The sequence below is a fragment of the Coregonus lavaretus genome (genome assembly GCF_964263955.1).
Source record: "Coregonus lavaretus genome assembly, contig: HAP1_SCAFFOLD_5800, whole genome shotgun sequence".
Lineage (NCBI taxonomy): Eukaryota > Metazoa > Chordata > Actinopteri > Salmoniformes > Salmonidae > Coregonus > Coregonus lavaretus.
Window position 1 is genome coordinate 1 of NW_028157000.1, and position 27,064 is coordinate 27,064.

Below are 27,064 nucleotides of genomic sequence, written 5' to 3' on the forward strand. Positions count from 1 at the left end.
AGAGAGACGGCGACGGAGACGGAGACGGAGACAGAGACAGAGAGACAGAGACAGAGACATAGAGAGAGATGGTACTTTGAGGAGAAGATGGAGAAAGACAGAGGAAGGAGACAGGAAGGAATGCAACAGAGAAGAAGAAATAGAGGGACTGAAGAAAAAAGAAGAGAAGGACAGAGGGAAGAGAGAGAATAAGAGAGAGAGATAGAATGAGTGAGATAGCACAGGGACTTGTTGTCTCATTCTGGTGACATATGGCCTACAGCCTTAGCAGGACATCACTCCAAAAGCTCGACAATTACCCTGCGTGCCTGGACTCCCCTGGCGTCGCCCCCGGCCCCGGTGCCCGCATCCTCAAACCAGCCTCCTCTGGGACACCATGGTATTTCCACTAATAGAGTCTGGAACCAAGCAGGACTTTCGCCTAGAGCACTGGAGCACCCTGTCATTCTCATTCTCTCTCTCTCTCTCTCTCTCTCTCTCTCTCTCTCTCTCTCTCTCTCTCTCCTCTCTCTCTCTCTCTCTCTCTCTCAATTTCACATTTCTTATTGACATAAGAATGTAAACATTGCCAAAGCGTACTTTGAAAATGGAATGATTGTCCTTAACAATATTAACATCATGAAAAAAATGAAAGACTGTCAACTCAACAGGACAATCACTAACACCAATAATTATGTAAAGTCTCTCTCACTCTCATTTTACATTTGACATTTTATCTTCTCCCTCTCACTCTTTTGTTGTGTTCACTTCTTCTCTCTCATTGTTTAGTTTAGTTTATTTTATCATTTAAAACAAGGTACAGATACATAATTATGTACTTGATTAAGAATCATCAAGGATAAACACAAAATACTTATTTCCATTGTGGTCCTCTTTCATGATAGCATTTGGCAAGTTTGGCATATGTGGCAGGCAACAAAAACAAACAGAAGCTAAAATGGCAGGTCGATTTGGTTATTTAGTCATATAGACACAACATATAAATACTATACACAAAGGAATGCTATTTGGTCATCATCGATGTGCTATGAGGGATAATGCAACTCTGTATCTTCTCACCCCCTCTCTCAGTATCTTTTTCTCTGGTGTTCTCTCTTTTTCTCTCTCTCTCTCTCTTCATCCTGACCCAGTCTCAATTAGTCCCAGTGGGATTCCAGGGTTGATTTCCTGTTGTTCTATCATGGTAAAAGGAAACACACACGGCTTACGTCTCTATCCTCCCTGTGTGTGTGTGTGTGTCTGCGTGCGTTCATGCGTGCGTGCTTGCGGTGTGTTTGTCCCCAGTATATTGGACCAATTTGATTTAGTCGACCCAAAGCAAACAGAGAGGCAGAGGAGGGACCTTTCTGACAGTCTTTCTCTCAATTACAGACCAGAGGGTGATACTTCCTGATCCCTATAATGAAACTAAACCACACAACCAATCAAAGCTCCCCAGCCATAGAGAGCAGCGTTTCCCTTGGGTAATATCATTCAACCGCTGAAACTGCTCTAATTTCTATTGTTCTGCTATTCCACTATTCTCAATGGAACCAAAGATATTATTATACTAGAACAGTAAAGGCTCTTATGGCACAATGTGATAGAACTGTGTTCCTTGTGCTGTATATGAAATCAATACACAGAAACACATGCAGGAAAACTGCCAGTTCCTCTGTGTGTAAAGTAATCAATGTTATCCATTATTTTCAAATGCCATTTGTGTCTCAGCCCCGGTACTGTAAATAGAATACCACTGTATTAGATATTGGATGTATTGAATAAACAATCAATCAAGAGACAGTTATAAAACAGTAATTATAAACTGGGTGGTTCGAGCCCTGAACACTGATTGGCTGACAGTCTTGGTATATCAGACAGTATACCACGGGTATGACAAAACATTTATTTTTACTGTTCTAATTACGTTGGTAACCAGTTTATAATATCAATAAGGCACCTCAGGGGTTTATGGTATATGGCCAATATACCACGGCTAACGGCTGTATCCAGGGACTCCGCGTTGCATCGTGCTTTAGATCAGCCCTTAGCCATGGTATATTGGCCATATACCACACCCCTTCGTGCCTTATTGCTTAATTATATGATGTTACATTACAAACACAATCTTGTGATTAAGTGTTTGTGGTCCTCTGTAGCTCAATTGGTAGAGCATGGCGCTTGTAACGCCAGGGTAGTGGGTAGTGGGTTCGATCCCCGGGACCACCCATATGTAAAAATGTATGCACACATGACTGTAAGTCGCTTTGGATAAAAGCGTCTGCTAAATATTATATTATATTATAGAGTACTATGTTTTGGCACTTTGAGCTAAATGTTTGAAAAGTTATTTATAAATAAAATGAATATCGTGTTGATTTCTTTAGGTATTGGACTTATTGGAAAACCAATCAATCATGAATCTAATTTACAGTACAGTAACACCACTATGACATAACAAATGTGTGATGGAATGTGCTTGGCAGATTCAATGTCTATATACTGTATTTAAAAAATCTAGTCCTTGCTATTTCAAGGGTTGCAATATGTCTTCTTCAGTGATTAGGCACAAAATATCACGCATGCTCTCTAAAGCATTTCATTTGCTTTTTAAGTTAATGACAAAAAACACAACACAGCATCACAGTGATTTCATTGGCTAGCGGACCGCTATGGGGTAACCAATCGACTCACCACGCTGACTTTAAAGGCGTAGAGGAGGTCAAAGGGCAGTGCGGCAACCAGGTCGATGATGAACCACGTGGTCATGTAGTGGATGCAGATCAACCGCGCGTTGAAGATCACCTGACCAGACTTACTCACATACGTGGTACGGAAGCTGAACACAATGTCTGGGAAGGAGAAAGGGAGAGAGAGAGGGAGCGAGAGGAAGAGAGAGAGAGAGAGAGAGAGAGAGATAGAGAGATAGAGAGAGAGAGAGAGAGAGAGAGAGAGATAGACAGGAAGAGAGAGGGAGAAAGGGTGGTAAGTACACCCACTACAAGTGTCATAGGTTACTGAGCTGCTGGACCACAAACTATACACCCCGTCCCTAACTCTTACCCTAACACTGTCCCTAACTCTAACCCTAACACTGTCCCTAACTCTAACCCTAACACTGTCCCTAACTCTAACCCTAACACTGTCCCTAACTCTAACCCTAACACTGTCCCTAACTCTTACCCTAACACTGTCCCTAACTCTAACCATTTACATTTACATTTTAGTCATTTAGCAGACGCTCTTATCCAGAGCGACTTACAGTTAGTGAATACATTTTTTTTTTTTATACTGGCCCCCCATGGGAATCGAACCCACAACCCTGGCGTTGCAAACGCCATGCTCTATCAACTGAGCTACATATTTACATTTACATTTTAGTCATTTAGCAGACGCTCTTAACCAGAGCGACTTACAGGAGCAATTAGGGTTAAGTGCCTTGCTCAAGGGCACATTAACGTCATTTAGCAGACGCTCTTAGCCAGAGCGACTCACAAATTGGTGCGTTCACCCTATAGCCAGTGGGATAACCACTTTACAATTTGGGGGGGGGGGGGGGGGGGGGTTAGAAGGAATACTTTAGCCTATCCCAGGTATTCCTTAAAGAGGTGGGGTTTCAAATGTCTCCGGAAGGTGGTGAGTGACTCCGCTGTCCTGGCGTCGTGAGGGAGCTTGTTCCACCATTGGGGTGCCAGAGCAGCGAACAGTTTTGACTGGGCTGAGGGGGAGCTGTGCTTCCGCAGAGGAAGGGGAGCCAGCAGGCCAGAGGTGGATGAACGCAATGTCCTCGTTTGGGTGTAGGGACTGATCAGAGCCTGAAGGTACAGGGGTGCCGTTCCCCTCACTGCTCCAAAGGCAAGCACCATGGTCTTGTAGCGGATGCGAGCTTCAATTGGAAGCCAGTGGAGTGTGCGGAGGAGGGGGGTGACGTGAGAGAACTTGGGAAGGTTGAACACCAGACGGGCTGCGGCATTCTGGATGAGTTGTAGGGGTTTAATGGCACAGGCAGGGAGCCCAGCCAACAGCGAGTTGCAGTAGTCCAGACGGGAGATGACAAGTGCCTGGACCAGGACCTGCGCCGCTTCCTGTGTAAGGCAGGGTCGCACTCTCCGAATGTTGTAGAGCATGAACCTGCAGGAGCGGGTCACCGCCTTGATGTTGGCGGAGAACGACAGGGTGTTGTCCAGGGTCACGCCTAGGCTCTTCGCACTCTGGGAGGAGGACACAGCGGAGTTGTCTACCGTGATGGCGAGATCATGGAACGGGCAGTCCTTCCCGGGGAGGAAGAGCAGCTCCGTCTTGCCAGGGTTCAGCTTGAGGTGGTGATCCGTCATCCATACTGATATGTCTGCCAGACATGCAGAGATGCGATTCGCCACCTGGTGATCAGAAGGGGGAAAGGAGAAGATTAGTTGTGTATCGTCAGCGTAGCAATGATAGGAAAGGCCATGTGAGGATATGACAGAGCCAAGTGACTTGGTGTATAGGGAGAAAAGGAGAGGGCCCAAAACCGATCCCTGGGGGACACCAGTGGTGAGAGCACGTGGTGCGGAGACAGCTTCCCGCCACGCCACTTGGTAGGAGCGACCGGTCAGGTAGGACGCAATCCAGGAGTGAGCCGCGCCGGAGATGCCCATTTCGGAGAGGGTGGAGAGGAGGATCTGATGGTTCACAGTATCAAAGGCAGCAGACAGATCTAGAAGGACAAGAGCAGAGGAGAGAGAGTTAGCTTTAGCAGTGCGGAGAGTCTCTGTGACACAGAGAAGAGCAGTCTCAGTTGAATGACCAGTCCTGAAACCTGATTGGTTTGGATCAAGAAGGTCATTCTGAGAGAGATAGCAAGAGAGTTGGCTAAAGACGGCACGCTCAATAGTTTTGGAAAGAAAAGAAAGAAGGGATACTGGTCTGTAGTTGTTGACATCAGTGGGGTCGAGTGTTGGTTTTTTGAGAAGGGGAGTAACTCTCGCTCTCTTGAAGACGGAAGGGACATGGCCAGCGGTCAAGGATGAGTTGATCAGCGAGGTGAGGTAGGGGAGAAGGTCACCGGAGATGGTCTGGAGAAGGGAGGAGGGGATGGGGTCAAGCGGGCAGGTTGTTGGGCGGCCTGCAGTCACAAGTCGCAGGATCTTATCTGGAGAGAGAGGGGAGAAAGAAGTCAAAGCATAGGGTAGGGCAGTGTGAGCAGGACCAGCAGTGTCATTAGGCTTAACAAACAAGGATCGGATGTCGTCAACCTTCTTTTCAAAGTGGTTGACGAAGTCATCCACAGAGAGAGAGGAGGGGGGGAGGGGGGGGGGAGGATTCAGGAGGGAGGAAAATGTGGCAAAGAGCTTCCTAGGGTTAGAGGCAGATGCTTGGAATTTAGAGTGGTAGAAGGTGGCCTTAGCAGCAGAAACAGATGAAGAAAATGTAGAGAGGAGGGAGTGAAAAGATGCCAGGTCGGCAGGGAATTTAGTTTTCTTCCATTTCCGCTCCGCTGCCCGGAGCTCTGTTCTGTGAGCTCGCAATGAGTCATCAAGCCACGGAGCTGGAGGGGAGGACCGAGCCGGCCGTGAGGATAGGGGACACAGAGAGTCAAAGGATGCAGAAAGGGAGGAGAGGAGGGTTGAGGAGGCAGAATCAGGAGATTGGAGGGAGAAGGATTGAGCAGAGGGAAGAGACCCTAACACTGTCCCTAACTCTAACCCTAACACTGTCCCTAACTCTAACCCTAACACTGTCCCTAACTCTAACCCTAACACTGTCCCTAACTCTAACCCTAACACTGTCCCTAACTCTAACCCTAACACTGTCCCTAACTCTAACCCTAACACTGTCCCTAACTCTAACCCTAACACTGTCCCTAACTCTAACCCTAACACTGTCCCTAACTCTAACCCTAACACTGTCCCTAACTCTAACCCTAACACTGTCCCTAACTCTTACCCTAACACTGTCCCTAACTCTAACCCTAACACTGTCCCTAACTCTAACACTCCCTAACCCTAACTTGCCTGGCTACCTATCCACATCGTTCTGGCCAAATGCCACGCCCACTAACGTTTCTTCTCCACGATGAGTCTGGATTTGATCTTCACCCCGACGACTTCTTGTATGCGAATACATTCAAATTATTCTGATTGGTCGCAGAAACCAATCGGTTGGACCAGAGCCGGCCTACACAAATCTTGAATCACGCAATTTTGACGTCAGCACAAACAACTTCTAGGATGTTATGTTCAGACTGATGTATGGAGCGATCAATAGAGCAGCAGAATTCAATTCAGGATGAGTCGTCAGGCAAAAACCCTAACCAAAGCCTAACCCTAACCCCAAACCCAAACCATAAATCTAACTCTGACCCCACTCCACCCAACCCCAACCCCCTCCCATACACACATATGACCCTCCCCTATACCTATAATAAAGAGTATCTCCACGGCAATGTCGCTGACTGTAGTGCTCCTGGTGAGGTCATCGTCTCCGATGAAGCAGACGTTGTAGGGCACTGTCACGGCAACGTAGAAGGTAGCCAGCAGAATCAGCCAATCCCAGCCTGCCTTGAAGGTGCTGAAGTGAAGCAGGATGAACTTGGACTTCTTGGCGTCCGCAACCTTGTACTCCGGCAGAGCAGGGGGGTCCCCGAACACATTCTGGTTGGATGAAAGGAGAGGGGAACACATTCTGATTGGGTGAAAGGAGAGTGGAACACATTTTGATTGGATGAAAGGAGAGGGTAACACATTCTGATTGGATGAAAGGAAAAAGGGAACACATTCTGATTGGATTAAAGGAGGAGGGAACACATTCTGATTGGATGAAAGGACAGGGGATGGGGGGGATGAGGGTTCATCAAGTCAAAGAACACTGATATGTTTCTGTGTGTGAAGGGGGTTGGAGGGTTGGAGGAGTTGGAATCAAGAAAACAGATTACAAGGGTATCCAAAATGTACTCTTTTAAAAAATATATTTATTTCAGTAGTGGGGCAGTCCCCCACTTATTTTTTTAGCTTTATTGAAGAGATAGTACACTGTTGAAAGACTGGAGTGGACCGGTTTCAAACCCATGTCGACTCTGGCATACATGTGTACCGGGGTCAGCAGCTATAACCGCTGGACCACACAGGCCACACTAAAACTCACTGGTTGGAAAAAAGGATCATCCCCTAAAACATTGTTGCTAGGAATTGAGTAAAGTAGTGGCAGGTGCTCTCATGTCTGTTATTTGTTTGTTGTTAGGGTGTGTAGTGTTTGTTGTTAGGGTGTTTAGTGTTGGTTGTTAGGGTGTGTAGTGTTGGTTGTTAGGGTGTGTTGTGTTGGTTGTTAGGGTGTTTAGGGTTGGTTGTTCGGGTGTGTAATGTTGGTTGTTAGGGTGTGTAGTGTTTGTTGTTAGGGTGTTTAGTGTTGGTTGTTAGGGTGTGTTGTGTTGGTTGTTAGGGTGTTTAGTGTTGGTTGTTAGGGTGTGTAGTGTTGGTTGTTAGGGTGTTTAGTGTTGGTTGTTAGGGTATGTAATGTTGGTTGTTAGGGTGTGTAATGTTGGTTGTTATGGTGTGTAGTGTTGGTTGTTAGGGTGTGTAGTGTTGGTTGTTAGGGTGTGTAGTGTTGGTTGTTATGGTGTGTAATGTTGGTTGTTATGGTGTGTAGTGTTGGTTGTTATGGTGTGTAGTGTTGGTTGTTATGGTGTGTAGTGTTGGTTGTTAGGGTGAGTAGTGTTGGTTGTTATGGTGTGTAGTGTTGGTTGTTATAGTGTGTAGTGTTGGTTGTTAGGGTGAGTAGTGTTAGTTGTTAAGGTGTGTAGTGTTGGTTGTTATAGTGTGTAGTGTTGGTTGTTAGGGTGAGTAGTGTTAGTTGTTAAGGTGTGTAGTGTTGGTTGTTATAGTGTGTAGTGCTGGTTGTTAGGGTGAGTAGTGTTAGTTGTTAAGGTGTGTAGTGTTGGTTGTTAAGGTGTGTAGTGTTGGTTGTTATAGTGTGTAGTGTTGGTTGTTAGGGTGAGTAGTGTTAGTTGTTAAGGTGTGTAGTGTTGGTTGTTATAGTGTGTAGTGCTGGTTGTTAGGGTGAGTAGTTTTGTTGTTAAGGTGTGTGTTACCTTGTTGAGTTTGATCTTTGTCTTCTTCTTCTTGTTGTTGTCTTTGCTGTGGAGGTGACCAGAGATGTGGTAGAGTACAGTGCTGCGCCGCAGACGAGTAGAGCTGAATGAAGAGCCAGTCTTCACCCGCCCTCGTCGGCGCTCTACACACACAAACACATACGCACACACGCACGCACACACACACAAACAGTATTATTGTACAATCAAACCACATGGCCCCATGGGAAATCTCATATAAAAAATGAGGAAAGAAATAGGGGGAAATCATTATGTTTGGATGAAATGTTTAATATCCAACGCTGGTTACAGTGAGAATGAATATGTATAAAATCAAATCAAAGTTTGTACACAGTTTGTACACAGTTTTGCAGATGTTATAGTAAGTGCAGTGAAATGCTTATGTTTCTAGCTACAACATGCAGCAATATCTAGCAATACAAACAATACACACATAATCCAAAAGTTAAAACTAAAGAGAATAATAAATTAAGTCATATCAGAACGAGAAATGTCAGAGTCCTGAGTATAAATACATATATATGTACAGTGAGGGAAAAAAGTATTTGATTCCCTGCTGATTTTGTACGTTTGCCCACTGACAAAGAAATGATCAGTCTATAATTTTAATGGTAGGTTTATTTGAACAGTGAGAGACAGAATAACAACAACAAAAATCCAGAAAAACGCATGTAAAAATTTTTATAAATTGATTTGCATTTTAATGAGGGAAATAAGTATTTGACTTAGTACTTGGTGGAAAAACCCTTGTTGGCAATCACAGAGGTCAGACGTTTCTTGTAGAGGGCCACCAGGTTTGCACACATCTCAGGAGGGATTTTGTCCCACTCCTCTTTGCAGATCTTCTCCAAGTCATTAAGGTTTCGAGGCTGACGTTTGGCAACTCAAACCTTCAGCTCCCTCCACAGATTTTCTATGGGATTAAGGTCTGGAGACTGGCTAGGCCACTCCAGGACCTTAATGTGCTTTTTCTTGAGCCACTCCTTTGTTGCCTTGGCCGTGTGTTTTGGGTCATTGTCATGCTGGAATACCCATCCACGACCCATTTTCAATGCCCTGGCTGAGGGAAGGAGGTTCTCACCCAAGATTTGACGGTACATGGCCCCGTCCATCGTCCCTTTGATGCGGTGAAGTTGTCCTGTCCCCTTAGCAGAAAAACACCCCCAAAGCATAATGTTTCCACCTCCATGTTTGACGGTGGGGATGATGTTCTTGGGGTCATAGGCAGCATTCCTCCTCCTCCAAACACGGCGAGTTGAGTTGATGCCAAAGAGCTCGATTTTGGTCTCATCTGACCACAACACTTTCACCCAGTTCTCCTCTGAATCATTCAGATGTTCATTGGCAAACTTCAGACGGGCCTGTATATGTGCTTTCTTGAGCAGGGGGACCTTGCGGGCGCTGCAGAATTTCAGTCCTTCACGGCGTACTGTGTTACCAATTGTTTTCTTGGTGACTATGGTCTCAGCTGCCTTGAGATCATTGACAAGATCCTCCCGTGTAGTTCTGGGCTGATTCCTCACCGTTCTCATGATCATTGCAACTCCACGAGGTGAGATCTTGCATGGAGCCCCAGGCCGAGGGAGATTGACAGTTATTTTGTGTTTCTTCCATTTGCAAATAATCGCACCAACTGTTGTCACCTTCTCTCCAAGCTGCTTGGCGATGGTCTTGTAGCCCATTCCAGCCTTGTGTAGGTCTACAATCTTGTCCCTGACATCCTTTTAGAGCTCTTTGGTCTTGGCCATGGTGGAGAATTTGGAATCTGATTGATTGATTGCTTCTGTGGACAGGTGTCTTTTATACAGGTAACAAGCTGAGATTAGGAGCACTCCCTTTAAGAGTGTGCTCCTAATCTCAGCTCGTTACCTGTATAAAAGACACCTGGGAGCCAGAAATCTTTCTGATTGAGAGGGGGTCAAATACTTATTTCCCTCATTAAAATGCAAATCAATTTATAAAATTTTTGACATGCGTTTTCTGGATTTTTGTGTTGTTATTCTGTCTCTCACTGTTCAAATAAACATACCATTAAAATTATAGACTGATCATTTATTTGTCAGTGGGCAAACGTACAAAATCAGCAGGGGATCAAATACTTTTTTCCCTCACTGTATGTGAATGGTCTGTAGAGACAGTATGGACAGTATATGAATAGAAAAGGTGTGTACAGCAGTAGTTATATAGGATGAGCCTTGACTAGAATACAGCGTATACATACAGTGCATTCGGAAAATATTCAGACCCCTTGACTTTTTCCACATTTTGTTACGTTACAGCCTTATTCAACAATGGATTAAAAAAATTGTTTTCCTCATCAATCTAAACACAATATCCCATAATGACAAAGCAAAACTGTTTTTATTTTTTTATTTTAGCAAATGTATAAAAAAATAAAAAGTCTCAGCTCAAACTATTGGTCAGTAATGACAAAGTGGGAGTCTCAGCTCAAACTATTTGTCTGTAATGACAAGGTGGGAGTGTCAGCTCAAACTATTGGTCTGTAATGACAAAGTGAGAGTCTCAGCTCAAACTATTGGTCAGTAATGACAAAGTGGGAGTCTCAGCTCAAACTATTGGTATGTAATGACAAAGTGGGAGTCTCAGCTCAAACTATTGGTCTGTAATGACAAAGTGTGAGTCTCAGCTCAAACTATTGGTCTGTAATGACAAAGTGGGAGTCTCAGCTCAAACTATTGGTCTGTAATGACAAGCTGGGAGTCTCAGCTCAAACTATTGGTCTGTAATGACAAGGTGGGAGTCTCAGCTCAAACTATTGGTATGTAATGACAAAGTGGGAGTCTCAGCTCAAACTATTGGTCTGTAATGGCAAAGTGGGAGTCTCAGCTCAAACTATTGGTCAGTAATGACAAGGTGGGAGTGTCAGCTCAAACTATTGGTATGTAATGACTAAGTGGGAGTCTCAGCTCAAACTATTGGTATGTAATGACTAAGTGGGAGTCTCAGCTCAAACTATTGGTCTGTAATGACAAGGTGGTTCCCGACGCGTGACTCCAGCCGCAGGACAACGCCGACCAGAGGAATGGTGGAGCAGGCCAGTCGCTTCTGCTGAGGCGCGGGAACCTGTCGAGCTTGCTGAGGCACGGGAACCTGTCGAGCCTGCTGAGACGCGGGAACCTGTCGAGCCAGCTGAGGCATGGGAACCTGTTGAGCCAGCTGAGACGCGGGAACCTGTCGAGCCAGCTGAGGCATGGGAACCTGTTGAGCCAGCTGAGACGCGGGAACCTGTCGAGCCAGCTGAGGCATGGGAACCTGTTGAGCCAGCTGAGGCATGGGAACCTGTCGAGCCAGCTGAGGCATGGGAACATGTCGAGCCAGCTGAGGCATGGGAACCTGTCGAGCCAGCTGAGGCGTGGGAACATGTCGAGCCAGCTGAGGCGCGGGAACCTGTCGAGCCAGCTGAGGCATGGGAACCTGTCAAGCCAGCGGAGGCATGGGAACCTGTCGAGCCAGCTAAGACATGGGAACCTGTCAAGCCAGCTGAGGCTTGGGAACCTGTCGAGCAAGCTGAGGCATGGGAACCTGTCGAGCCAGCTAAGGCATGGGAACCTGTCGAGCCAGTTGAAGCATGGTTGGCGGTTGCATCTGCTGCCAAGGCATGGCCGGTTGCTTGGCTGTGGCATTTGGACCCGATGTCACCAGAAAATACCTTTTGCTTCCATTTGTGAGGCAGTATTCTGTAACACAGACGCTGGGAGTCGAGAAGCAAGTACAGGGGGGGAATTTAATAATACAATAAACATGGAACAATACAAAACAAGAGTAATGTCTGGACATGAAAAACATAACTAATACTGCCTGGGGAATGAACCAAAGGGGGTGACAGATATAGGGGAGGTAATCAGTGAGGTGGTGGAGTCCAGGTGAGTCTCATAATGAGGCACAGGTGCGCGTAACGATGGTGGCAGGTGTGCGTAATGGTAAGTAAACTGGCCACGTCGAGCGCCGGAGAGGGGGAGCGTAAGTAGATGTGACAGTTAGGCATTAACTCAGAAAGGTTATGGTAAGGGTTAAGGTTTGGGATTGGCTTAAAACAAAAATCTCAAAAACAACTTTCTATCACTGGATTCGAACTTGCAACCTTTGTAGGGGGACAGAGGCAGATGCTGTGTGTGTGTCTCAAAAATCTCAAAAACTACTTTCTATCACTGGATTCGAACTTGCAACCTTTGTAGGGGGACAGAGGCAGATGCTTACGCCCATCTACAATCCCCATCCACAACACCCTAGCAAAACCGAAACCTACTTGAAGGTAACAGCGCTCACTGTTGCCTCTAGTGGCCGGTTTCCATGTCATCTCCCGACGTCCTCACACATGGATGGACGTCGAATACTGACTTGTATCACGGGTGACCTGGCTGTTTTTTCTCTGATAGAGGACTGGGTTATAAGAGTAGGCACTGGGGTTTGGACTTCTACACACACACACACACACACACACACACACACACACACACACACACACACAGGCTTAACATACACTCACACATCCAAAGAAAACCCACAGGAGAAGAAGAGGCCAGTGGTGCTCCAGGGAGATATCAGTAATATCCAAGGTGATAACTGCTTTTGAGTGTGTGTGTGTTTGTGTGTGTGTGTGTGTGTGTGTGTGTGTGTGTGTGTGTGTGTGTGTGGACCCCAGACGAGGTGAACAGACAGCCAGGGAGCCAGAGACACAGACACTCTCATTTTTAGATCTAATGCATTTCCCCTCACTTTAGAACCAGGGAGGTCAGACAGAGGGGGCGAGAGGAGGAGGTACGGAAAGAAGAGATGGAAAGAGAGAGGGGGAGAGAGGAGGAGGTACGGAAAGGAGAGATGGAAAGAGAGAGGAGGAGAGAGGAGGAGGTACGGAAAAAAGAGATGGAAAGAGAGAGGGAGAGAGAGGGGGAGAGAGGGGAGACACGGAAAGAAGAGATGGAAAGAGAGAGGGGGAGAGAGGAGGAGGTACGGAAAGGAGAGATGGAAAGAGAGAGGAGGAGAGAGGAGGAGGTACGGAAAGAAGAGATGGAAAGAGAGAGGGAGAGAGAGGGGGAGAGAGGGGAGACACGGAAAGAAGAGATGGAAAGAGAGAGGGGGAGAGAGGAGGAGGTACGGAAAGGAGAGATGGAAAGAGAGAGGAGAGAGGAGGAGGTACGGAAAGAAGAGATGGAAAGAGAGAGGGGGAGAGAGGAGGAGGCACGGAAAGAAGAGATGGAAAGAGAGAGGGGGAGAGAGGAGGAGGTATGGAAAGAAGAGATGGAAAGAGAGAGGGGGAGAGAGGAGGAGGTACGGAAAGGAGAGATGGAAAGAGAGAGGGGGAGAGAGGAGGAGGTACGGAAAGAAGAGATGGAAAGAGAGAGGGGGAGAGAGGAGGCGGTATGGAAAGAAGAGATGGAAAAAGAGAGGGGGAGAGAGGAAGATGTATGAAGAGTAGAGATGGAAAGAGAGAGTGAAGTGAGAGATAAAGGGGGGAAGTAGGGAGGGAAGAGAGGGAGGGAGGGAGGGAGGGAGGGAGGGATGGGGAGGGAGGGAGGGAGGGAGGGACAGAGAGGTAGGTACGGAGAGATGGGGAGGGAGGGACAGAGAGGAAGGTACGGAGAGATGGGGAGGGAGGGAGGGAGGGACAGAGAGGAAGGTACGGAGAGATGGGGAGGGAGGGAGGGAGGGACAGAGAGGTAGGTAGGGAGAGATGGGGAGGGAGGGAGGGACAGAGAGGAAGGTACAGAGAGATGGGGAGGGAGGGAGGGACAGAGAGGTAGGTAGGGAGAGATGGGGAGGGAGGGAGGGACAGAGAGGAAGGTACAGAGAGATGGGGAGGGAGGGAGGGAGGGACAGAGAGGTAGGTAGGGAGAGATGGGGAGGGAGGGAGGGACAGAGAGGTAGGTAGGGAGAGATGGGGAGTGAGGGAGGGACAGAGAGGTAGGTAGGAAGAGATGGGGAGGGAGGGAGGGAGGGACAGAGATGAAGGTAGGGAGAGATGGGGAGGGAGGGAGGGAGGGAGGGACAGAGAGGAAGGTAGGGAGAGATGGGGAGGGAGGGAGGGACAGAGAGGTAGGTACAGATAGAGGAAAGGAAAGAGAGCCAAAGCGAAATCAAGAGAAAGAGAACGAGAGAGAGGGGGGAGAGGGAGACAAATGCAAAGGGAGCGAAGGTGGGAACGAGGGAGCGAGGGAGGGAGGGAGAGAGGGAAGGAGGGGTTGTTGACGACAGAGAGATTGGGTTCCCCTGTTTGGCACACACTGTCCAATCTGCCGGAAGGTGTGTGTGTGTGTGTGTGTGTGTGTGTGTGTGTGTGCGTGCATGTGTGTGCGTGTATGCATGTGTTTACGCTTGCGTGTGTGCGTGCGAATGTGTGCGTGTTAAGATGGGTTTCCCCTGCCTGGACTGAGATGAACTTTGCATTGCTTTTGTAATACTGACAAAAAACGCACACTTCTGCAGAGCTGTGTTTTCTCAGTACCTATGCTGACAACATTTAAAATGCTAATTGTTGAAGAATTACCATGCAGATGCAATTTAGAATAACATGTCAAATCCACAGTCATTACTCCCTGCTTTTATCTTTCACTAAAAGCATGTGCAGCAACAGCCTTTTTCTTTGAATAAAAATAAACCATGTTTTTGTTTGTCGTTTTGTTGTAATGTACAGTAATGGAAGCAATTACACACCGAGATGAGGAATGAGCAACAACATTATTGACTGCAGATACACACACACACACACACACACACACCACTAAGAGTCCACACACACACGCAAGCACCACGCATGCATGTGCGCACACACCCACCCCCACACACACACACACACACACACACACACACACACACACACACACACACACACACACACACACACACACACACACACACACACACTGACCTTCTCGCCTGTCCTCTGGGATGGCCTTGGCCTTGGTGTCTGTGATGTCTTTAAATGAAGCCAGGAAGAGCACCACGTCTCCCTTCTCATTCTTAATGGGGACAATTTCCAGCAGGCACCAGAACAACGATGCTGCAGTAGACAGACACACACACACACACGTTATACACATGATACGCGTACAGCGGAGTAGGGTGAAGTTGCCCCTAGACGCTGATCTTGAGTCAGTTTTGCATTTTCCTCAGTAATGGTTAAGGTTAGGCTTGGGGCAGGGGAAGCTGATCCTAGCTCTGTACCTAAGGGAAACTACCCCAGAGCCACACTACAGTACGGACATGCTACTGTATACGTGACCAATCATCTGAAATAAGGTTAAACTTCTGATTGGTTGATGTTCTGTTTTTGGCTATTTTTTAAGACTTTTTATCTGTTAAGAGGTTAAAGTACAGATTCAGAGCTTCAAAATGTTGTATCATATGCTGCACAACACACATTATAATCACATTACCAATCAAGATATCTAATACAGACATTACACGTTATAATCACACTACAAATCAAGACGCATTATAATCACATTACAAATCAAGACACATTATAATCACATTACAACAAGACACATTATAATCACATTACAAATGAAGACACATTATAATCACATTACAACAATACACATTATAATCACATTACAACAAGACACATTATAATCACATTACAAATAAAGACACATTATAATCACATTACAAGACACATTATAATCACATTACAACAAGACACATTATAATCACATTACAACAAGACACATTATAATCACATTACAAATGAAGACACATTATAATCACATTACAGCAAGACATATTATAATCACATTACACATCAAGTTATGTAATACAGACAACAGATTATACTCTGAAGCACGCAGATATGTACAGTATAATACAGATGCATGGAAGCAGTCAAACACATTCCCTGAAAACCTAGCAGGAGTTCTGTAGGTGTGTGTGTGTGTGTGGGTTCCTGCACACTATTCCCCAGGCACACTATGCCCCAAGTACAAGTTTAAAAGAACAAATATCTAAGTCAGGGGATCTCTGTAAGAATTATGCAATCTTGGTAAATAATGGTAAAATCTGAGAAATTGAGGTGAAATACTGTATATGTGTGTAGTCTAGTGTGTAAGTGCGGGCATATGTGTGTGTGTGAAGTGTATAAAATGTGTTAGTCTGTGTGCTTTAGAGACTGTATGAATGTGCTCTCTGTCAAGAATAGTATGTAATGTACTGTGTGTAGTATGAATAGTATGTAATGTACTGTATGTAGTATGAATAGTATGTAATGTACTGTATGTAGTATGAATAGTATGTAATGTACAGTATGTAGTATGAATAGTATGTAATGTACAGTATGTAGTATGAATAGTATGTAATGTACAGTATGTAGCATGAATAGTATGTAATGTACTGTATGTAGCATGAATAGTATGTAATGTACTGTATGTAGTATGAATAGTATGTAATGTACTGTATGTAGTATGAATAGTATGCAATGTACTGTGTGTAGCATGAATAGTATGCAATGTACTGTATGTAGTATGAATAGTATGTAATGTACTGTATGTAGCATGAATAGTATGTAATGTACAGTATGTAGTATGAATAGTATGCAATGTACTGTATGTAGTATGAATAGTATGTAATGTACTGTATGTAGCATGAATAGTATGTAATGTACAGTATGTAGTATGAATAGTATGCAATGTACAGTATGTAGCATGAATAGTATGTAATGTACTGTATGTAGTATGAATAGTATGTAATGTACAGTATGTAGTATGAATAGTATGCAATGTACTGTATGTAGTATGAATAGTATGTAATGTACTGTATGTAGCATGACTAGTATGTAATGTACAGTATGTAGTATGAATAGTATATAATGTACTGTATGTAATATGAATAGTATGTAATGTACTGTATGTAGCATGAATAGTATGTAATGTACTGTATGTAGGGCGGCAGGTAGCTTAGTGGTTAAGAGCGTTGTGCCAGTAACCGAAAGGTTGCTGGTTCTAATCCCTGAGCCGACTAGGTGAAAAATCTGTCGATGTGCCCTTGAGCAAGGCACTTAACCCTAATTGCTCCTGTAAGTCGCTCTGGATAAGAGTGTCTGCTAAATGACTAAAATGTAAATGTAAAATGTAGTATGAATAGTATGTAATGTACTGTATGTAGTATGAATAGTATGTAATGTAATGTATGTAGTATGAATAGTATGTAATGTACTGTATGTAGTATGAATAGTATGTAATGTATGTAGTATGTAAAATGAGATTCCTGTTGAGCTCTCATGGATCTATAACCTTACACCCACCTCTCTCTTCCTCACTCTTTCTCTCTCTCTAAATCTCCCTCTCCTCTAAATTGCCCATCACTTTAAGGTCCATTCTGTAAGATTTCCACATATTATTAGACCTTAATGCACATGTCAAATAAGTGTCCAAGTAACCTTTGCATGAATAGTATCCGAGCAACTAAACTTGATGGTGGAATGTAAGTGATTCAGTCAAGACATATTGATGTTGCTGCCAAGATATTGATGTGAAAGAACTGAACAAGTGAGAGCATATTCATAGTAAGCAGCCACCATCTTGTTTTCACCTATCCTGAGTCTTCAGAAGGAGGACAGGAGATGAGTAGTGGAGTCCAACTGTAGCAGACTTCAACACACACACACACACCTTTCCTTACCTGTCTTCTTGTAGAACATGATCTCTTCCTTGAACTCCTTGCGTTCGTCCAGGGCATCGTCGATGCTGAGGATGATGGTCTCGCTGCTCTCTGGGCCGTACAGGAACTTACAGGCACAGCTCTTCTGCATGACTTCAGCGCGAGAGAAGCCTGTGAGCTCACAGAAGCCATCTGAACAGTAGACAATGGGGAAGCCTTGGGCCTTGGACACCTGGGCATTAGCCAGGATGAAGTTGCTGTCTGGTGGAATCAAAGATAAATAAATACATGGTCGCATTCATTAGTGCAAACCGTAGCAAAATGTTTTGGAATGGAAAAACTTTTTCCAACAGGTGAGAGTTTCTTATTGGACAAGTTCAGGTAGTCCCTCCTCATTTAGGTCAGTTTTCTTTCATTTTAGTTTCTAGTGAATACGACCCTGGTTTAGACAGTGATGATGTAAGTTTAGGCCAGGATAAAGTTGTTGTCTGGTAAGAGTAAGACAAGGAATATTTTGAATACACTTTTAACGATAACTATGTGAATTTGGGCTACTCCGATGGCCGGGAAAAGTTGTTGTCTTGTCAAAACAAGACAGGGAACCAAGGTAATTCATATTTATGACAGTGAGGATGGGGGTTTAGGCCACTGTGGATAGTGTATCAGGGTATAAACTAACACTGCAGATACTGTTGTTTACGGTTGGGCAACTCCAGTCCTCAGGGGCCTGAGTGTCTGCTGATTCCAACTGTATCCCAAATGACACCCTCCTCACCCATAGGACTCTGGTCAAAAGTAGTGAACTAAGTAGTGCACTATATAGGGAATAGGGTGTCATTTGGGATGCAACCTTTCTCTTGTTGCCTGGAGCTTAATTGAGCCATTAAAGTGACAAATTGCTCACAGAGTGACACACCTGTTTAACCAATCTAAAGCAGACGCTGGTCTGAGAGAACAGAAACTAGCAGACAGACACTGAGGACCAAAGTTACCCATCACCTGCTATAGTTAGAGAGTTACTGAAGTGTGAACAGAGGAGGGTGGGTGGTGGGTGGTTGGTGGGTGGTGGTTGGGTGGTGGGTGGGTGGTGGGTGGTTGGTGGGTGGTGGGTGGGTGGGTGTGTGAGGCAAGAGCAAGGAGGGTGAGAAAAAATCTTCAGGTCTATTAATTAAGCTATTATGCCTTCTTGACCTAAACTGTTATGCGAATCTGTTAAATTAATCATGATCACCAAGGCATTGATCTAAGACTTAGAGTAGGATTACTATAGCTATTCATTACAACTGCAATTGTTTTCATGTTGTTTCATCCCAAAATAAATGTTCTGCCTCAGCCATCTCTTTTCCCACCATCGATTTGACGATTTGATACATAATTGTTTAATGTCTCGTGTCAACCTTTGTCAAAGGAAACGACAGTAATTCTCTGTTAAAATACGGCGCTTCAGAACCAGAATGCTTGTACACGTCCTTCAACGAGGAGACGTTCCATTTCATAATTGCTTTAATCACACACAGTTCTATCTGTCTCCACACTCTCTGACCTGCTGAAGAGATTCTTGAGTCTGAAGCGGAAGACCACCTTTTTTAATGTTTTTATTTGCATCAGCAGAATGTGCCGTGTTATAGGCCTGACAGCAGCATGCCTTGGGACAGCTGTCAGGAGGCTGTACCGAACACACACACACACGCTCATGTATGCACGCACAAACACACACACATGCACACACACACAAACACACCCTCCAGACACTGAGTGAGGACCAGACAGACAGGACCAGACATCTCAGAGGAACCAGAGACAGACCCCACATTCCTAACTCCTTTCCCTCGCGTCCTGCCTGTCCAACAGCCCCCCTCTGAGAGGAGGAGAGGCTGAAGCTTAGCCTTAAGAGACGTTTACCCAAGTGTGTGTGTGTGTGTGCGTTTATGCGTGCCACAAACACACACACACACACACATACACATACACATAGGTGTTCCCATCTGGATGTGGCTTGCTCTTTAATGGCCCAGATTGAATACAGGCTTGGGACTGATTTGGGGCAGTGGGGGTTGCAGACACTTTTGAATAATCAGAAGCAATTTGTAATCTCAACCCAACCTTACACTTTCACCCATTCAATCCCCTCACTTCCCCCCGTCAGCAACCACTCCACTTCTCCTAGCAATCCATCTCTCCTCTCCTTCATTCTCTTTTAATCTCTCCCCTTCATTCAGTCGCTCTACTCACTTCCCTTCCCTCTCCCTCCATGTCTAACAGCCTCTGTTCTGTATCCATAGGTTTCCCCCCTTTCACTTCCCCACATAATCTATTCTACACCCTTCTATCCCTCCCTCTCTCCCTCTCTCCCTCCCCCTACATCTCTCCCCCTCTCCCCATCCTTTAGGCTGTGCGATGGTACCCCTCTACCTCCTCCCTCCTTCTCTCCTCCCACCCCTCCATCGCTTCTCTCTGCTCCATTCCTCTCTCCATCTCTCCTCCCAGCTGCTCTCCGTCTCCGTCTCCCTCCTACTGTTCTGGGTCTCACTGTCTAATTACTCTTCCTCTTCTCCCAACCCCCAGAATCCCTCAATCTATCCCTTTTATTCCCTCTCTCCATCCCTCTTATTCCCTCCAACTTCTGTTACACTTGCCCTTTCATCCATCAATCCATGCTACTCTCTCTCTGTCCTCTCTCCACCCTTGCCTTCCCTCTCCTCTAGACCTCTACATGCTTCATCCCTCTCTAGTCTACTATCTCCACCTGTCCTTGGATTCCCCTTCTTCATCCTCACATCTTCTTTACGCACTCCATCTTCTCCTCCCTCCTCTCCACCATATTCTCCTCCCTCCTCTCCACCATCTTCTCCTCCCTACCACCTAGTCCTCCCTCCTCTCCACCATATTCTCCTCCATCTTCTCCTCCCTCTGCTCCACCATCTTCTCCTCCCTCCGCTCCACCATCCTCCCTCCTCTCCACCACCTTCTCATCCCTCCTCTCCACCATATTCTCCTCCATCCTCTCCAGCACCTTCTTCTCCCTCCGCCATCTTCTCCTCCCTCCTCTCCACCATCTTCTCCTCCCTCCTCTCCACCATATTCTCCTCCCTCCATCTTCTTCTCCCTCCTCTCCACCATATTCTCCTCCCTCCTCTCCAGCACCTTCTTCTAATTTTTACATTTTAGTCATTTAGCAGACGCTCTTATCCAGAGCGACTTACAGTTAGGGAGTGCATACATTCTTTTTTTTCTTTTTTTCATACTGGCCCCCCGTGGGAATCAAACCCACAACCCTGGCATTGCAAACGCCATGCTCTACCAACTGAGCTTAGACCACTGCGCCACTCGGGAGGTTCTCCCTCCGCTCCACCATCTTCTCCTCCCTCCTCTCCACCATCTTCTTCTCCCTCCTCTCCACCATCTTCTTCTCTCTCCTCTCCACCATCTACTCCTCCCTCCTCTCCACCATCGTCTACTCCCTCCGCTCCACCATCTTCTCCTCCCTCCGCTCCACCATCTTCTCCTCCCTCCGCTCCACCCTCTTCTCCTCCCTCCGCTCCACCACCTTCTTCTCCCTCCTCTCCACCATCTTCTTCTCTCTCCTCTCCACCATCTACTCCTCCCTCCTCTCCACCATCGTCTACTCCCTCCGCTCCACCATCTTCTCCTCCCTCCGCTCCACCATCTTCTCCTCCCTCCGCTCCACCCTCTTCTCCTCCCTCCGCTCCACCACCTTCTCCTCCCTCCACTCCACCATCTTCTCCTCCCTCCTCTCCACCATCGTCTACTCCCTCAGCTCCACCATCCTCTCCTCCCTCCGCTCCACCACCTTCTCCTCCCTCCTCTCCACCATCGTCTACTCCCTCAGCTCCACCACCTTCTCCTCCCTCCTCTCCACCATCTTCTCCTCCCTCCTCTCCACCATCGTCTACTCCCTCAGCTCCACCACCTTCTCCTCCCTCCTCTCCACCATCGTCTACTCCCTCCGCTCCACCATCTTCTCCTCCCTCCGCTCCACCATCTTCTCCTCCCTCCGCTCCACCCTCTTCTCCTCCCTCCGCTCCACCACCTTCTTCTCCCTCCTCTCCACCATCGTCTTCTCTCTCCTCTCCACCATCTACTCCTCCCTCCTCTCCACCATCGTCTACTCCCTCCGCTCCACCATCTTCTCCTCCCTCCGCTCCACCATCTTCTCCTCCCTCCGCTCCACCCTCTTCTCCTCCCTCCGCTCCACCACCTTCTCCTCCCTCCACTCCACCATCTTCTCCTCCCTCCTCTCCACCATCGTCTACTCCCTCAGCTCCACCATCCTCTCCTCCCTCCGCTCCACCACCTTCTCCTCCCTCCTCTCCACCATCGTCTACTCCCTCAGCTCCACCACCTTCTCCTCCCTCCTCTCCACCATCTTCTCCTCCCTCCTCTCCACCATCGTCTACTCCCTCAGCTCCACCACCTTCTCCTCCCTCCGCTCCACCACCTTCTCCTCCCTCCGCTCCACCACCTTCTTCTCCCTCCGCTCCACCCTCTTCTTCTCCCTCCTCTCCACCATATTTTCCTCCCTCCTTTCCACCATATTCTCCTCTCCTGTCTAATTGCTGAAGTGTAACAGCCAATAGATCATCTCCCCCTGTGCTCACACTCTATCTGACAGCTGCATGAGAGTCCCCACAGGGAAGGAGAGAGGGAGAGAGGGAGAGAGAGAGAGAGAGAGAGAGAGAGAGAGAGAGAGAGAGAGAGAGAGAGAGAGAGAGAGAGAGAGAGAGAGAGAGAGAGAGAGAGAGAGAGAGAGAGAGGGAGGGAGAGAGAGAGAGGGAGAGAGAGAGAGAGAGAGAGAGAGAGAGAGAGAGAGAGAGAGAGAGAGAGAGAAAGAAGGGAGGAAGGGAGAAAGAGAGAAGGAGAGAAGGAGAGAGGGAGGAGGAAAGAAGATATAGGGGAGGGAGGGAGGGAGGGAGTGAAGGTTGAGAGAAGATATTTAAAAGAGGAATGGAGGAGATAGAATGAGAAAGTTATGGATGAAAGGGAAGAAGAACTAGAACACTGACAGAGAAATAAAAGAGGAGAAGAAATATATGAAAACAGGGATTGAAAAGGAGAGGGAAGACTAAATAACATGTCCAAGTAGAGAAGGCTAGAGTAGAAGGAGATGAGAGGAGAGAGGAATCCCCAACGGAATGCTTGAAGCCACACCCCCTCATCACCTCCACCTATCGTGCGTCCCAAATGGCACCTTATTCCAGTCCCTCCAGTATTTCGCAGCATTTTGTTGTGATATTTGCGGGAAAACTACTTGGTTTTGCTGCTGCAATTCTGACATTTTGCAAGGCAATATGCAATGATTTTGTCCAATTTGTCACGAAAACGCACTTAGGACAGAGGTCAGGTCAAATTGATCCTACACCACAGCTGTCACGCCCTGGCTCTGGGGACTATGTTATGTTGAGCCAGGGTGTGTAAGTCTATGTTTTGTATATCTATGTTGGCCTGAGTGACTCCCAATCAGAGGCAACGAGTGTCAGCTGGTTGTCTCTGATTGGGAGCCATATTTAACTATCGGTCTTTTCACTTTGTGTTGTGGTTTCTTGTTCCTTTTGGTTTGTGTGTATCGAAGGACTTCACGTTTCGTTCGTTGTTTTGATCGGGTGATCTGTTTAATAAATAATATGTACGCATTCAACGCTGCGCATTGGTCCTCCTCCTTAAGTGAACGTGACAGAAGAAACCACCAAGACAGGACCAAGCAGCGTGAAGAGGAGAGTGGATGGACCTGGGATCAGTGGAGTAGGAGTCTCAACTGGGCCCAGCCAAGCGAAGAGCAGAAAGGTTGGACTTTGAAGCAGTGGAGTGAGAGTCTGGCGAGAACTAGGGAGGCCTGGTCCACGGGGAGGAGAGAGCCCCAGAAAATTTTTAGGGGGGGGCTCACGACGTGGACGACGGGGCAGCAGGAGGCCGCGATGGAGCGGTCCAGCGGGTGTGCAGAGGGGAGGCCTGGTCCACGGGGAGGAGAGAGCCCCAGAAAATTTTTAGGGGGGGGCTCACGACGTGGACGACGGGGCAGCAGGAGGCCGCGATGGAGCGGTCCAGCGGGTGTGCAGAGGAGGCCACCAGGTTAAGGGGGCCACTGGTCACAGAGGAGAGGGAAAGTGTGGAGGCACGGCGAGAGGTACTGGGGTGTATTACCAGTCCGGTCCGGCCCGTTCCTGATCCCTGCATAGGGCCAGTGGCGTGTGTCCCCAGTACGGTTCGGCCTGTTCCTGCCTCTCGCACCGAGCCTGTGGTGCGCGTCGTCAGCCCTGTCCGGCCCGTTCCTGCTCTCCGTACCAAGTCGGTGGTGCGCGTCGCCAGCCCGGTCCGGCCCATTCCTGCTCTCCGCACCAAGTCTGTGGTGCGCGTCGCCAGCCCAGTCCGGCCCATCCAAGCTTCCCGCACCAAGCCAGTGGTGTGCGTCGTCAGTCCGGCACGGCCCGTTCCTGCTCTCCGCACCAAGTCTGTGGTGCGCGTCGCCAGCCCAGTCCGGCCCATCCAAGCTTCCCGCACCAGGCCGGTGGTGTGCGTCGTCAGTCCGGCACGGCCCGTGCCTGCTCTCCGCACCAAGTCTATGGTGCGTTTCGTCGGCCCTGTCCGGCCCGTTCCTGCTCTCCGCACCAAGTCTGTGGTGCGCGTCGCCAGCCCAGTCCGGCCCATCCAAGCTCCCCGCACCAGGTAAGTGGTGCGCGTCGTCAGCCCGGTCCGGCTCATTCCTGCTCCCCGCACCAAGTCAGGGGTGCGCTTCGTCAGCCCGGTCCGGCCCGTTCCTCCTCCACGCATCAAGCCAGGGGTGTGCGTCGTCAGTCCAGCACAACCCGTGCCTGGGTCATGTCCGGAGCCGGATCCGCCGCCGAGGCGGAGTGCCCACCCGGTCCCTCCCCTGTTGTGGTTGTTTGGCGCGGCCGGAGTCCGCGCCTTTGGGGGGGGGTACTGTCACGCCCTGGCTCTGGGGACTATGTTATGTTGAGCCAGGGTGTGTAAGTCTATGTTTTGTATATCTATGTTGGCCTGAGTGACTCCCAATCAGAGGCAACGAGTGTCAGCTGGTTGTCTCTGATTGGGAGCCATATTTAACTATCGGTCTTTTCACTTTGTGTTGTGGTTTCTTGTTCCTTTTGGTTTGTGTGTATCGAAGGACTTCACGTTTCGTTCGTTGTTTTGATCGGGTGATCTGTTTAATAAATAATATGTACGCATTCAACGCTGCGCATTGGTCCTCCTCCTTAAGCGAACGTGACAACAGCTCAGGGACACGTTTTCTCCTAGAGAGAAAAATAGAAACAAGCAGTCTGCCGTGTGCTAAAAGGAGATCCCCCCCGTACACACACACACACACACACACACACACACAGTCACACACAAGCACACACACACAAGCACAGACACACACACAGTCACACGCACACCCATGTCATATCCGAGGTCCAAACTCATTATTCAGCTCTCTGCTAGGTGGGTCAGGACAGGGGAATCTGTAGAGTTACAAAGTGCAGCATCAGGTATACTGTACCTCCCTCTCTTTACTCTTCTGAACAAGGTGAGGGAGGGGGGGGATTCTCAACCACGTTCTGCTCCGCTCTGCCCCAGATGTGAGTTTTATAACACATACACACACACACAGATACACAGATACATACACACCCCTCCTCGACACCCCTATCCCAAACACCTCAGCTATTTACAGAATTCTAGTGATTTGTGAGCTGAACGAGAGTGGGGTAAAAATTGATAGATGGCGAGATGGAGAGAAGGAGAGAAGGAGAGAAGGGGAGAGTGACAGTGAGAGACAGAAGGACAAAGAGAGCTGTAGGGAGAGATGAATGGAGGGACAAGAGGAGGAAGGGAGGGAGGGATGATGGAGGGACACGAGGAGGGAGGGGTGGATGGAGGGACACGAGGAGGGAGGGATGGATGGATGGAGGGACAAGAGGAGGAAGGGGTGGATGGAGGGACAAGAGGAGGGAGGGGTGGATGGAGGGACAAGAGGAGGGAGGGGTGGATGGAGGGACAAGAGGAGGGAGGGGTGGATGGAGGGACAAGAGGAGGGAGGGGTGGATGGAGGGACAAGAGGAGGGAGGGGTGGATGGAGGGACAAGAGGAGGGAGGGGTGGATGGAGGGACAAGAGGAGGGAGGGGTGGATGGAGGGACAAGAGGAGGGAGGGGTGGATGGAGGGACAAGAGGAGGGAGGGGTGGATGGAGGGACAAGAGGAGGGAGGGATGGATGGAGGGACAAGAGGAGGGAGGGGTGGATGGAGGGACAAGAGGAGGGAGGGATGGATGGAGGGACAAGAGGAGGGAGGGGTGGATGGAGGGACAAGAGGAGGGAGGGGTGGATGGAGGGACAAGAGGAGGGAGGGGTGGATGGAGGGACAAGAGGAGGGAGGGGTGGATGGAGGGACAAGAGGAGGGAGGGGTGGATGGAGGGACAAGAGGAGGGAGGGGTGGATGGAGGGACAAGAGGAGGGAGGGATGGATGGAGGGACAAGAGGAGGGAGGGGTGGATGGAGGGACAAGAGGAGGGAGGGGTGGATGGAGGGACAAGAGGAGGGAGGGATGGATGGAGGGACAAGAGGAGGGAGGGGTGGATGGAGGGACAAGAGGAGGGAGGGATGGATGGAGGGACAAGAGGAGGGAGGGGTGGATGGAGGGACAAGAGGAGGGAGGGGTGGATGGAGGGACAAGAGGAGGGAGGGGTGGATGGAGGGACAAGAGGAGGAAGGGGTGGATGGAGGGACAAGAGGAGGGAGGGGTGGATGGAGGGACAAGAGGAGGGAGGGGTGGATGGAGGGAGATACTGTAAGGAAGGGATGAGATGAAGGGATAGAGACAGTGGAGAGGTGGAGCAGGGGAGGAACTGAGAAGGAGAGAGGAAGTGGAATTAGAGGAGAGGAGGAGGAGATTTTCTGGAGGCTTCCCTCACATTCATCCATCTGAGCAAAAGTGGTGTGAGGCAGTCAAACAAAGTAACCAAGCGTACAGTCACACCAAGGTAACCAAGCTTACAGTCACACCAAGGTAACCATGGCTACAGTCACACCAAGGTAACCAAGCTTACAGTCACACCAAGGTAACCAAGCGTACAGTCAAACCAAGGTAACCAAGCTTATAGTCAAACCAAGGTAACCAAGCGTACAGTCCCACCAAGGTAACCAAGGCTACAGTCCAATCAAAGTAACCAAGCTTACAGTCACACCAAGGTAACCAAACTACAGTCAAGCAGTAATAACAGTTGGGCCTACTACAGTCACACCAAGCTGACCAGGGTAATCAATAATAATGATAATCAATGATAATCAGGGTAATCAATGTTAGTACAGACAGTAGCTTATTCATTTCCAGCTGATCAGGTGATCATCCCCATTCATGATGATTTCAATCA

The 27,064-nt window shown here is 48.0% G+C and overlaps 1 protein-coding gene across 1 annotated transcript in view; it reads right to left on the reverse strand.

The window, feature by feature from the left end:
- Positions 1-2,673: 2,673 nt before the first annotated feature.
- The window catches only part of LOC311125939 (voltage-gated delayed rectifier potassium channel KCNH8-like), a gene marked incomplete at both ends in the record, with an annotated part of 30,678 nt that continues 6,287 nt past the window's right edge, over positions 2,674-27,064 (reverse strand). Inside the window, 5 exons of the mRNA XM_084199963.1 lie at positions 2,674-2,831; positions 6,377-6,611; positions 8,045-8,187; positions 14,952-15,083; positions 17,699-17,938. Coding sequence (XP_084056089.1) covers positions 2,674-2,831; positions 6,377-6,611; positions 8,045-8,187; positions 14,952-15,083; positions 17,699-17,938 — 908 coding nt within the window. The remainder of the gene's footprint in view (positions 2,832-6,376; positions 6,612-8,044; positions 8,188-14,951; positions 15,084-17,698; positions 17,939-27,064) is intronic.